General features: G+C 35.2%; 1 protein-coding gene across 1 annotated transcript in view; it reads left to right on the top strand.

Annotated features, from left to right (window-relative positions):
• The window catches only part of INTU (inturned planar cell polarity protein), an 81,700-nt gene that overhangs the window by 40,247 nt on the left and 27,483 nt on the right, over positions 1 to 13,970 (top strand). Inside the window, exons 5-6 of the mRNA XM_028102280.2 lie at positions 571 to 689; positions 6,415 to 6,504. Coding sequence (XP_027958081.1) covers positions 571 to 689; positions 6,415 to 6,504 — 209 coding nt within the window. The remainder of the gene's footprint in view (positions 1 to 570; positions 690 to 6,414; positions 6,505 to 13,970) is intronic.

Raw genomic sequence — 13,970 nt, 5'->3', positions numbered from 1 at the left:
ATTCTATCTGCGCTACTATAATTTTATATTCTTACTTTGTAAATTTAATTACAGTATTGTCTTGGGTTAAAATAAAGATTTAATGATGATTTCACCCAAGATGATGAAGGTTATCTTTTAAATGTCAGTAATGAAAGTAATTAAAGACTCTTACAAGTTACATGTGGTATCTGTGTAGATATGCCACCATAGGAAATAAGAAAATTTATATAATGAAAAATAAAAAATATCATTATTAGAATTTATTGTAAAGGAGATTAAAGTTTAAAACAGTGAAATTAATTGTAATTATTCTAACTAATCAGTGTCCTACTCAGTATATATTTTGTTATTATGACCAGTTTGACAATCTGTAACTTACTTTCAAATGTAGTGTTTTTAATACTAGGTAATGTGTTGAAATATCAGACATACTTCCCTCCTTGTGTTTGTTTGAATAAAGCTTCCTCTGAAGTTGAAAGGATTCATTTTTTGTTCTTTTCTTCATAGTAAATTCTGAACTTTCCGTGACCAAAATAATGGTTGGAAAATACAAGAGGTTGATCATTTCTATTTCTTTTCATTTAACAGCAGGAAATTCTTTATCATTGTCCAGTATCTGATGCATCTCAGAAACTTAAAAGTGTGAGAGGGATATTTCTCACACTCTGTGACATGTTGGAAAATGTAACTGGGACACAAGTTACTAGGTAAGAATTTATTGTTATTTAGCTTTAATTCTGTTTCTTTCTGTTCTGTACCTTGGTTCTGACAAAATAGTAAGACAAGTATCCATCATACAAATGTATTTGTATCTATAATATAGATATCTATACAGCAGATATGGTATCTGCAGGTATTTTGTTTCTTACCCAAATTATTTCTACCAGTCACCTATATAAAGGTGTAGGTTCTCAGTACAGCTGTATATCTGGGTGTTTTGGCACCCTTTAAATAACAAAGTTGGACTAATGACCTATATTTTAGAATTTATTCATGAAGGTGGTATCTCTTAAGCATGGCATTATGTTGAGTCTGGGCTTTTTCATGTTTTTGTCTTGATTATTAACTTGCTAGGCAATACTTCTGTGGTTGGTAAGAATGACTGAACACTGAATTTTTCATATTCTACAACTATGACAGAAAAATACAGAGAACACACACTTTAAGAAGAGGAGTCAGAATACAGTATCATCTGTGCAAGTTCACTCAATGATGGATAAGCAAGACTTATGTGAAATAATTTTTTGAAAAACAAAATACACCATATAGTCAGTTATACAGCCACATATCCCATTCCACATTGATTTATTAAGCCCTGACTTTGAAATGCCACAGTTAACTTATGGGAGGAGAATGCTCAAAACTTCTGAGTTTTATTTTTGTTTTTTTAATAAAATAAATTTTAAAAAATAATTTTTAATAAAATAAAAAATAAATTAATAAAATAAATTTAATAAAATTAAATAAATGGGATTACCATTTTTCTTCCTTAATTCAATAATTTTAGACTTTACCAAAAAAAGTATTTATCTCAAATTTTTAAGAGCCCATAATACATAAAATATAAAGTTAAATTTTCTAAGGCTTTAACTTTTCCCATCTTCTGGTAAAAATGACACTTTCTGTGATTTTAAAAGATAAGATCTGCAAGATAATAGGAAGGAGAATTTCTTTGTTTTTCTAAATGAAAGTTATATTTAATCGTTGGATTCATTTTCAAGACATTAGTAACTGAGGCTACATTTAGTGTATAAATTTGCATTCAAAAAAACATGTTGAGTGAAATCATATGGTATTTGTCTTTCTCTTACTAACTTATTTCTTTTAGCATAATGCTCTCTAGTTCTATCCACATCATTGCAAATGGCAAGATTTTATTCTTTTTTATGGCTGAGTAATATTCCATTATATATATATATACATATATTTATATTTATACACACACATCACATCTTTTCTATCCATTCATCAGTGAAGGGACATTTGGGCTCTTTCCATAATTTAGCTATTGTAGATAATGCTGCTTTATAAATATCAAGGTATATGTATCCCTTTGAATTAGTGTTTTTGTATTCTTTGGGTAAATACCTAGTAGTGCAATTGCTGGATCATAGGGTAGTTCTATTTTTAACTTTTTGAGGAACCTCCATACTGTTTTCCAGAGTGGCTGCCCCGGTTTGTATTCCCACCAGCAATGCAAGAGGGTTCCCCTTTCTCCACATCCTCACCAACACCTGTTGTTTCTTGTGTTGTTGATTTTAGCCATTCTGACAGGTGTGAGGTGGTATCTCATTGTAGTTTTGGTTTCCGTTTCCCTGATGATGATTGATGTTGAGCATCTTTTCATGTGTCTGTTGGCCATCTGGATATCTTCTTTGGAAAAACGTCTATTCATGTCTTATGCCCATTTTTTAATTGGATTATTCATTTTTGGGGCATTGAATTTTATAAGTTCCTTATAGATTTTAGATACTAACCCTTTATCAGATATGCCATTTGCAAATATCTTCTCCCATTTCATATGTTGCCTTTTAGTTTTGCTCATGGTTTCCTTTGCTGTGCAGCTTTTTATTTTGATGTAGTCCCAATAGTTTATTTTTGCTTTTGTTTCCCTTGTCTTAGGAGACATATCTGGGAGGAAGTTGCTATGGCCAATGTCAAAGAAGTTACTGCCTGTGTTCTCCTCTAGGATTTTAATGGTTTCATGTGTCATATTTAGGTCTTTAATCCAGTTTGAGCTTATTTTTGTGTATGGTATAAGAAAGTGCTCCGGTTTCATTCTTTTGCATGTAGCTGACCAGTTTTCCCAATACCACTTGTTGAAGAGACTTTTTCCTTTTGGATATTCTTTCCTCTTTGTTGAAGATTAATTGACCATATAGGTGTGGGTTCATTTCTGGGTTCTCTATTCTGTTCCATTGATCTATACGTCTGTTTTTGTGTAAGTACCATACTGTCTTCTAGATTACAGCTGTGTAATAGAGCTTGAAGTCCAGAATTGTGATGCCTCCTGCTTTGCTTTTCCTTTTCAAGGTATCTTTAGCTATTCAGGGTCTTTTGTGGTTCCATACAAATTTTAGGATTGAATGTTCTAGCTCTGTGAAAAATGCTGGTGGTATTTTGATAGGGATTGCATTAAATGTGTGGATTGCTTTGGGTAATATAAACAATTTAACAATATTTGTTCTTTCCATCCATGACCATGTAATGTCTTCCCATTTCTTTGTGTCCTTCTTCATTTTCTTTCATCAGTGTTCTATAGTTTGCAGAGTATAGGTCTTTTACCTCTTTGGTTAGGTGTATTCCTAGATATCTTATGGTTTTTGGTATAATTGTAAATGGGATCGATTCCTTAATTTCTCCTTCTGCTGCTTCATTATTGGTGTAGAGAAATGCAACAGATTTTTGTATGTTGATTTTGTATCCTGGGACTTTACTGAATTCATGTTATCAGTTGTAGCAATTTTTTGGTGGAGTTTCTTGGGTTTTCTTTACAGAGTATGATGTCACCTGCAAATAGTGAAAGTTTTACTTCTTCCTTGTCAGTTTGGATGCCTTTTTATTTCTTTTTGTTGTCTGATTGCTGAGGCTAGGACTTCCAGTACTGTGTTAAATAACAGTGGTGAGGGTGGACATCCCTGTCGTGTTCCTGACCATAAGGAAAAAGCTTTCAATTTTTCCCCATTAAGGATGATATTCGCTGTTGGTTTTTCAGATATGGCATTTATTATGTTGAGGTATGTTCCCTCTAAATCTACTTTGTTGGGTGCCTGAGTGGCTTAGTCGGTTAAGCATCTGCCTTGGGCTCTAAGGCAGATCACCTCATGATCCCAGGGTCCTGCTTGGCACGGAGTCTGCTTCTTCCTCTATCCTTCCCCCCTGTTTGTGATCTCTCTCTTACTCTCTCTCAAATAAATGAATAAAATCTTTTAAAATAAATAAATAAAATAAACCTACTTTGTTGAGTATTTTTGTCATGAGTGAATGTTATACTTTGTCAAATGCTTTTTCTGCATCTATTGGAAATGATATGCTTCTTATCCTTTCTTTTATCAATGTGATGTATCATGTTGATTGATTTGCAAATATTGAACCACCCTTGCAACCCAGGAATAAATCCCACCTAATCATGGTGAATGATTTTTTTAATGTATTGTTGGATTTTGTTTGCCAGTAGTTTATTGAGAATGTTTGCATCCATGTCCATCAGGGATATTGACCTGCTGTATTTCTCTTTTTTAGTGAAGTCTTTTATCTTTGCAATGACATGGATAAAGCTAGAGAGTATTATGCTAAGCAAAATAAGTCAGAAAGACAAATACCAGGTGATTTCACTCACTTGAAATTTAAGAAACAAAACAAGCAAGCAAAGGGAAGATAAAAAGAGAGAGGGAGGCAAACAAAGATACAGATTCTTAACTATAGAGAACAAACTGCTGATTACCAGTGGGGAGGTGGGTAGGGGGATGAGCTAAATAGGTGATGAGCACCGGGTGTTGTATAGAAGTGTTGAATCACTATACTGTATACTTGACACTAATATTACACTGTTTTTAATTAAATAAATTAAATATTTATTTTTTTATAAATTAAATAAAAACTTAATTTTAAAAATATAGTGATGGTAAGACATGAAGAGGATGTTAGAAAGATTAAAAAATATAGTGTCTAGCCAATAGTATGCATTTGATTATAATAAAAATAACAAATAATACATATTAACCGTTAAGGAAATAATTTAAATAATGATGTGGAGAAAAAGCATGTTGTAGGCCTCCTTTTATTTTTTTAAAGAGCTTTATTGATATATAGTTTATCATACAATTCGCCCATTTAAAGTATATGGTTTGGTGATTATATATTCACAGATATGTGCAACCATCACAAGTCAATTTTAGAATATTTTCATCACATCCAAGAAAAAAACCTGTACTGGACATTTCATGTGAATGAAATCATAATATGTGGTTATTTGTGATGCTTCTTAGCATAATGTTTTCAAGGTGCAGGCCTCCTTTTTCATCTTATTGGAAAGAAAATTTGTTTGAAGTTTCTCCATGTGGATTTGATTTTTTTCTTTTCACTTTAAAGGATAGATGTTATTTTACTTGATGTTTAGATCTTGTTATTACTGATAAGATATGGGTTAAACGTGGAAAACAGTAATTGTAGGTAGAAAAACTTTTTTGTGAAACTATAAATATGGAAGTGATTATTATTTCAGGGATTCCTTAGCAATGTATAAGTCTTGTATACACTGTTTTAAAACTGTAGTGATATTAATGTATGACTGTAAAAAGAATCTAGTATTTGTCAAAAAGCATATATATTTTTAAACTTTTTTTTTAAGATTTTATTTATTTATTTGACAGAGAGATACACAGCGAGAGAGAGAGCACAAGCAGGGGGAGTGGGAGAGGGGGAAGCAGGCTTCCCGCGGAGCAGGGAGCCCAATGCGGGGCTCGTTCCCAGGACCCTGGGATCATGACCTGAGCTGAAGGCAGACGCTTAACGACTGAGCCACCCAGGCACCCCTATTTTTAAACTTTGTTAAGGCAAAAGTAATACTCCTTTTGAAAAGAATCTATTTATGTTTAAAATCCCACACACTTATCTATTGCAGTATAGAAGGCACATTAAATCCTAAGGACTCAGTAGATAAAGACTGATATATGTATTCTAGTTTAAAGAAAAAAAACACTGAATATATTTTTATTTTTTTTCTTCCCACCACCTACCCGCACTACAGGATGGAATCATTATACTTTCTATGTTTTCATAATTCATTATTATATCTCTTTTTAGATCACATTTAATTTGTTTTCCAAGTTGATTAAAGTATAATAAACTGCGTATATGTAAAATGTACAATCTGATCAGTTTCAACAGAGATGTATAGACCCTGAAACCATCACCAGAATGAATATATACATTATTCTAAACGTTTCCTTGAGAACATGTTTAAATCTGACTTATATTTTCGTTACTTGCTTATGTACTTATGTCCTGTATTGAATTATTATCTTGTGAGCTGGGACCATGTCTTCCTTTTTTTGTAATTTCTCTTAATAAATCATGTTCATAAATAGGCAGAGAGAAAAGATTTTTTGAATTAATGGAAGCTTTCTTTTGAAAAAAATAGCATATAATCATTTAATGTTGATGAAAGAATTTCAATACTTTTTGCTGTAATAGGTCTACTTTTGTTTGACCTAGAGCTTTTTGTAGGTTTTAAAAAAGTATTTCAGAATATATTTTTGTTGTTATATAATTACTTTCCCTTTCTGTGTGGCAGTTAGGTATATGCCAAGAAATTTGCTTATTCAGCATGCAGTTCTTAAATCATACCATGTGTAATCTTTTATGAGTGACTGTTTATAATTTTATGACATTTAAAGATATTCTAACTTTATTTTCACTGTTTTTTCTTAGCTCATCCCTTCTTTTAAATGGGAAACAAATCCATGTGGCTTATTGGAAAGAATCTGACAAGTTGTTGTTAATTGGCCTGCCTGCTGAAGAGTAAGTTGAGATCTTTTTTAACCTTAAAATCATTTCTAGAATACTGCTAACAAAGTCTATTTCATTAAAATTATGATATTTTTGTCAAAAGCAAACTCCTTCAAACAATTTTACAGTTTAAAAAGATCTGTTACACCAGTGCAATAGCTACCATGTTAATTTGGTATTAAAAAATACAGAAGAGGGGCACCTGGGTGGCTCAGTTGGTTAAGCATCCAATTCTTCATTTCAGCTCAGGTCATGATGTCAGGGTCCTGGGGTCGGGCTATGCGCTGAGCGTGGAGCCTGCTTGAGATTCTCTCTCTCTCCCTCTGCCCTTCTCCCCACTCGCTCTTTCTCTCTTTCTCTCTCTAATTAATTAACTAATTAATTGATTTAAAAAAAAAACAAAAACAGAAAAGTGCTGGGAACAATTAGTAAGGGCAGGGCTTTCAGTACACTTCCTTCTGAGATGTGGCCAGTACAGAGATGTCTGAAAGAATGACCTTCTCTGCTCAAGCTTTTGACAAGTTCGTGGTTTGGATTTTATGTGTTCATAGTTTTTTACTGTTGGAGATTTTGGAGAATTATAGGTCAAGCAGAAAGGTGTTTGGCCCTGATGTTGAGCACCTTTGACAAAAATACAGTTGCCCCTTGAACAACATGGGCTCGAATTGTGTTGATCTACTTATATGTGGGGATTTTTTTCAATAAATATATTGGAAAATTTTTTGGAGATTTGTGACAGTATGAAAAAACTTGCAGATGAACTGCATAGCCTAGAAATATTGAAAAAATTGAGAAAAAGTTAGGTATATCATGAATGCATAAAATATATGTAGATATTGGTCTGTTTTATCATTACTACCATAAAATATATACAAGGCTATTATTAAAAGTTAAAATTTATCAAAACTCATAAAAATTTATCAAACACTTGGATGGAGCAATTCACAGTTGAGAGAGATGTGAACAAATGTAAAGACACAGTATTAATTCATAACTGCATAAAATTAACTATAGTGCATACTATACTACTGTAATAATTTCACTGCCACCTCCTATTGCTATTGCAGTGAGCTCGTGTTATGATTACCTGCTTAAAACTTGCTGTGACTCTGATCATGTCTGTATGAGCAGTTTGTCTTTCCAGTAAATTGTATATTGCAGTAAAAAGTGATTTCTCACAGTTCTTGTATATTTTTCATTGTGTTTAGTGCAGTACATAAACCTGAATAACACCAGGAGACCCATATGAAGTGCCACTGGTAATGCTGGAAGTGCTCCCAAGAAGCAGAGAAAAGTTTATGACATTATAAGAAAAAGTTGAATTGCTTGATATGTACTATAGACTGAGGTCCACAGGGTAGCTGTGTGGCTCAGTCAGTTAAGCATCTGCCTTCGCGCAGGTCGTGATCCCAGGGTCCTGGATCGAGTCCCGCACTGGACTCCCTGCTCGGCGCGAACCTGCTTCTCCCTCTCCCTCTGCCGGCAGCTCCCCCTGCTTGTGCTTGCTCTCTCTCTCTGACAAATAAATAAAGCCTTAAAAAAAAGATTGAGGTCTGCAACTGCAGTTGCCTGCCATTTCAAGATAAATCCAGTGTACGGGCCATTGTAAAAAAGAAAAGGAAATGCATGAGGTTGTCACTGCAGTTACACCAGCAGGTGCAAAAGCACTGCACTTTTTGTGAAGTACCTTTTTATCGTGTATTGAAAATCCAGCTTTTAGGTAGGTATAGTTTTGCTATAAGAAAGGCATACCTATTGACTCTAATATGATTTAAGAAAAAGCAGTCATTATATGACAACTTAAGGCAAAAAGAAGTTGGAGTATCTAAAGCGGGAGGATTTAATGCTGACAAAGGATGGCTTGACAATTTTATAAGGAGGTTTAACTTTAAAAATGTCAAGATAACAGGAGAAGCAGATTCTGCTAAGAGACAGCAGATGAGTTCCCAGGTGCCATTAAGAAAATCAGTGAGGAGAAAGGATATCTGCCTCAAGGTTTTTAATACAAACAAAAGTGCCCTATTCTGGGGGAAAAAATGTTGCTTAGGACATTAGTAAAGAAGAAAAGTGAGCACCAGGATTTAAGGCAGGAAGGAATAGGCTAACTCTACTGTTTTGTGCCAAGGCATTTGGGTTTATGATCAGGACTGCCCTTATCTATAAAGCTCGTAAACCCCAAACCTTGAAGGAAAAAGATAAATACCAGCTGCCAGTCTTCTGGTTGTACAACAAGAAGGCTTGGACATTGAAAACCCTTTTTCTGGATTAGTTCCATTGATGCCTTGTCCCTAAAGTCAGAAAGTACTTTGCCTTTGAAAACTCTTTTGATACTGGACAGTGCCCCTGGACCCCGAAAACCCCATGACTTCAACACTGAAGATGTCAGTCTACTTGCCCCCAAACACAGCATCTCTAATTCAGCCTCTAAGGTTCATTACACATGGTGCTCGGTGGAAAGGATTGTCAGAATTAAAAGAATAGAAGAAAACCCCGATAGAACATCATGAAAGTCTGGAAGGATTACACCGCTGAAGATGCCATTGTTGTTATAGAAAAGGCCATGAAAGCCATCAAGCCTGAAACAATAAATTCCTGCTGGAGAAAATGGTGTCCAGATGTTGTGCATGACTTCACAGGATTTATGAGAGCCAATCAAGGAAATCGGGAAAAAGCGAATTAAGGAAATCATGCCAAATCATGGATATGGCAAAAAGGTGGCAGGGCAGGGTAGGTGAAGGGTTGAAGATAGAGATCTTGGAGAAATTCAAGAGCTAATAGATACCACATCAGAGGGATGAACAGAAGATGACTTGATGAAAATGAGTACTTCTGAACCAGTGCTAAATGATGAAGAAGAAGACTTAGAAGAAGCAGCTCCAGAAAACAAATTGATACTAGATAATCTGGCAAAAGGGTTCTGATTATTCGGAACTGCTTTGGACTTCTTTTATGACATGGACCTTCTATGATACGGGCACTGATAATAAAGCAAATGGTGGAAGAAGGTTTGATACTATACAGGAATGTTTTTAGAGAAACGAAAAAGCAGAGAAATTACCATATATTTCTGTAAAGTTACACTGAGTGTGCCTGCCTCTCTTGCTTCCCCTTCCTCCTCCACATCTGCTGCCTCTGCCGCCCCTGAGACAGCAAGACCAACCCCTGCTCCTCCTCCTCAGCCTACTCAACATGAACATGATGGGGATGAAGATCTTTATGATGACCCACTTCCACTTAATGTATAATAAATAATCACCATGCCTATAGCATAAACTTACCTGTTGTGTATGTGTGTGTCTTCATGTGAAAATCCGATAATTATACAGCAAGAACTGAGGCACCATCATCATCATCTACATGTTGATCGTGTAGAACACCGTGTGCAAGACTCATGTGGAAGGGAACAGTCTATCCTTACATAGGCATAAGGGGATTGATATTTAATATAAAACTAATAACGTGTTAGTTTTCTGTTTTATAATTTTGCTTTCAAAAAATTATATTACCATACAGTATGCCTCTCCTTCTTGTAATGGGGGAAAACTGCATATGATTCTATTATCACAGGTAAGTGATTTAAAAAAAAAATGTAACAGTGTTTCCAGTACTGTGTTATGAATATAATATGGTATTTCCTAAAAATGTTTTAATGATTCATTCTCTAGTGTATGGGCTAGGCTACCATGAAGCCATACTGTCAATTACACTAGGGTACCATAAAGCAATCATATTGCTGCTGCTTCATTATCAATGGATCTGTAAATAAATATGAATTTCTTTTTAACATTATCTTTTCATTTTGAATTTTTAGTGTTAGTAACACGTGTAACATCTGCAGTGTTTTGTATTCTATAAGACAGTATTGACATAGGTACTAACAAATAGATGACTCATAAACATGATACAAACTTATAGTATCGATTTCTCTTCTTATGGTTTTCTTAATAACATTTTAATAACATTTTCTTTCCTCTAGCTTACTGTATTGTTAGAATACAGTATATAATACATACGATATACAAAATATGTTTTAATCAACTGTTTATGTTATCACTAAGGCTTTCAGTCAACAGTAGGCTATTAGTATTTAAGTTTTTGGGGGTTAAAAAGTTATACTTGGATTTTCAACTGCCTGGGGTATTGGGACCCCTAGCCCCTGCGTTGTTCAAGAGTCAACTCTGACGAATATTTAACTTTAAAGTGACGTCTCTAATGGTATATCTTATATTATCATTTTCTCCTTCTTAACTTTTTGCAAGTATTTTGAAATATATCTTATTTTTATAGTTGGAGGTAAGAGCTGGGTTGACATTTATAACGAGCAGACCGTGAACCCAGGGACTGTGTTAGGTACTTTACATTCATTAATCTCATTTAATCTTCAAAATCATCTCCAGATGTACTTTGTGATCCCTGGCCCCATTTTATAAATGAGGAAAGTAAAACCAAGAGAAGATTAAATAACTTGCCAAAGGTCACATAACTGGCAAGAAGCAGAATTGCAAATTGAAGGAGAGTCTTTCTGAATTCTTTCTACTACATTGCTTCCCTAATGTCATTAGACATAAAAGCTGTTGGGAAATGGGATAGGAATATGGAGAACAGCCCCAAGGAGAAGAATTTAACTAATGTTAGAGTCTTGTGTCCCTGTTCAATGATTTTTTAAAACTTGTAATTTAGACTCTTCTCTGCTTTAAAAAACTTGGGCAACTTCTATTAAACTATACGCACATTTTAGTTTTAACTTTTTGGTCCATAGAATCATATATTATCTACCAAATAGTAATCAAATATCAAAATAAATAGTATGTGAATGACACAACTTTAGGGAATGCCCATTTAGATAACTTTTCTTTTTTTTTTTTTAAGATTTTATTTATTTATTTGACAGAGATAGAGAGAGAGACAGTGAGAGAAGGAACACAAGCAGGGGGAGTGGGAGAATCAGGCTTCCCGCCGAGCAGGGAGCCCAACGCAGGGCTCGATCCCAGGACCCCGGGATCATGACCTGAGCCAAAGGCAGATGCCCAACGACTGAGCCACCCAGGTGCCTCTAGATAACTTTTCCTTTGGTGTTGCTTTAAGCTTCCCAAGGAAGAAAAAAAGTATTATAAAATGCATTATACAGCCAATCTGAACACGAATATGACTATTTTCTATTATTGATAATTTTGTTAACCGGATTTCTTTCATTATATAGCAGTGTATTAGTTATCTATTCCTGGATAACAAATTACACCAAAACTTAGGGACTTAAAACAGTAGACATTTATTATCTCATAGGTGTTTTTGTGAGTCAGGAATTCATGAGCATCTTAGCTGGGTGATTCTGGCTCAGGATCTGTCTTAATGTTGCAGTCAAAATGTTGGCCAAGGATACAGTTATCTGAAGGCTGACCTGCAGCTAGAGCATCTGCTTCCAAGATGACTTACACACATGGCCATTATCAGGAGGCCTTAATTCCTTGCCACATGGATCTCTCCATAGAGCTGCTTGAGTGTCCTTACATGTCAGCTGACTTCCCCCAAAGCAAGTGATAGAGAAATAGATTTCTTCAAAATAGAGAAAGAGGGGAAGCTGACTTAGTCTTAGAAATGATGCAGTCATTTCCACCATATACTGTTTGTTAGAAGTGAGTTAACTAAGTCCAGCCCACACTCAGGGGGTGGGAAATTAAGCCCTACCTCTTGAGGGGAAGAGTACTAAACAACTTGTGGACATGTTTTTATACCACAAACAGGAACTCCAAAGGAGGCTACAATGAAAAATATCAAAACAATTGTGTTTTAAAGGTATCTAATTTGGGACAGAAAGAGATATGATCTATCCTGAATGTGTGGTTCAAATTTTTTTTTTTTTAATTTTGTTTCTGCTCTCATCTTTGTTATTTTTTTCCTTCTGTTGCCTTTGGGCTTTGTTCTTTTTCTAGCTTCTTTAGGGGTAAGGTTCAGTTGTTTATTTGATACTTTTTAAAATTTATCAAGGTAGGCCTGTATTGCTATAAACTTCCCTCTTAGAACAGCTTTTGCTGCATCCCCAAGATTTTGGACCATTGTGTTTTCATTTTCATTTGTTTCCTGTGTTTCCTGTGTGGTTCAAAATGTTTAATGTGAGGGGTAATGGTGCTGTGACGTATAATAACATGGTGTCTCTTTAACCAGCTAATTTGTATTTTTTCTGTCTAAAAAGGGACTCTGATGAACCCCTCTAGAGTACTGCCTTAGGCCAGTGGGTTGGATTATGAAAAGTAGAGTTGTTTTGAAAACCGATTATAAGTTACTGTAGGATGTAATGGCAGGGTAAAACACTTGTCTTTCAACTTTTATAATAGCCCAAAAGGTAGAAGAAAGAAAACAGATAATGCAATGGTATGCTACACATAGTGTAGACAGACTAGGGTAAGGAAGGCCCGGCTAAGGAACTGAGCAGAGACTGCTCAGCCACATTCTGATGCTACCAGCCAAATTAATTATGCAGATAGAGACAGTTTCCAGGAGGGATTTTACCCTGAAGCCAAAAAAAGGTGGTCACAGCTGAGCTCTGGATCAAGGTTGTGCTGCATAGGGATGTTCTAACCAATTTCCCAATCTTTATTACTGGGTGGTAGGCGTAGAGGGTGTCCCTAAATGTTAGTCATTCCTATCCTGGAGAGCTTGGCTTGATAAATTGGAATGAATTTGAAGATCCCCTTTTTTTCCACTCTGTACCAGATTCTTTTCCTCATTCCATCTTGTTTCACATAACCGTGAAAGATAGGAATTATTATTCTAATTTGTTCAAATTGAGAAATAGAGTATTGAGAGATCAGGCACAAGCACCTCCTCATTCCCAATTAATATGTCTTTGTGCCTCCAATGCTGTGCATGTGGTTAGTAATTGAAGTGGCAGCCCTAGGATTTTTCTCCCATTTGTCTTAATACCACACCCTGTGCATCTTCCTGTTTGCCACTGTGCCTTTTACAAGCAAAATGAGAAAAGTGCTACCCCACAGAAAATCGGGTGGGGTGTATAATCCAGGAATATGTGTTTTCAGAGGGGAGATCATCTTCCTGTGATGGCTGCAGTGAATAGTGGGAAACCCAACCAGGAACTCCTTGTAAGCTAGTAGAATAACTTCAGAACTAAGAAGATGGATGCCCACAAGCAGGTTCTACTCCCTTTGTGTCCTTGCCCAAGTTACTTAATTTCTTGGGCCTCAGTTTACCCATCATATAATAAGAATAATAAGACCTACTTTGTAGAATTTTTATCAGGCTTCAGTGAAAAAAATGTTAAGTCCATTTCTTTCTTCTGTGTTCTTTCCTTTCTCTATTTCATTTAGGGGTGTCTTTTGTCACAGGAGTTGGAGGTTCACTTGAGATCTAGGTAATACTGGAAAGTGTCAAGAATTTAGCATTTTTTTCTATGGGCCCAGGTACTGCAGTACTTTATAATGCATTAATTTTATGTAATCCTCAAAATGAACCTGAGAAGGGCT

The sequence above is a fragment of the Eumetopias jubatus genome, unplaced genomic scaffold, assembly GCF_037043125.1.
Source record: "Eumetopias jubatus isolate StellerSeaLion01/CBP00866 unplaced genomic scaffold, mEumJub1_p1.0 scaffold_2, whole genome shotgun sequence".
NCBI lineage: Eukaryota > Metazoa > Chordata > Mammalia > Carnivora > Otariidae > Eumetopias > Eumetopias jubatus.
Note: the sequence above shows the minus strand (reverse complement) of the source record. Positions and strands in the feature narration are given on the sequence as shown.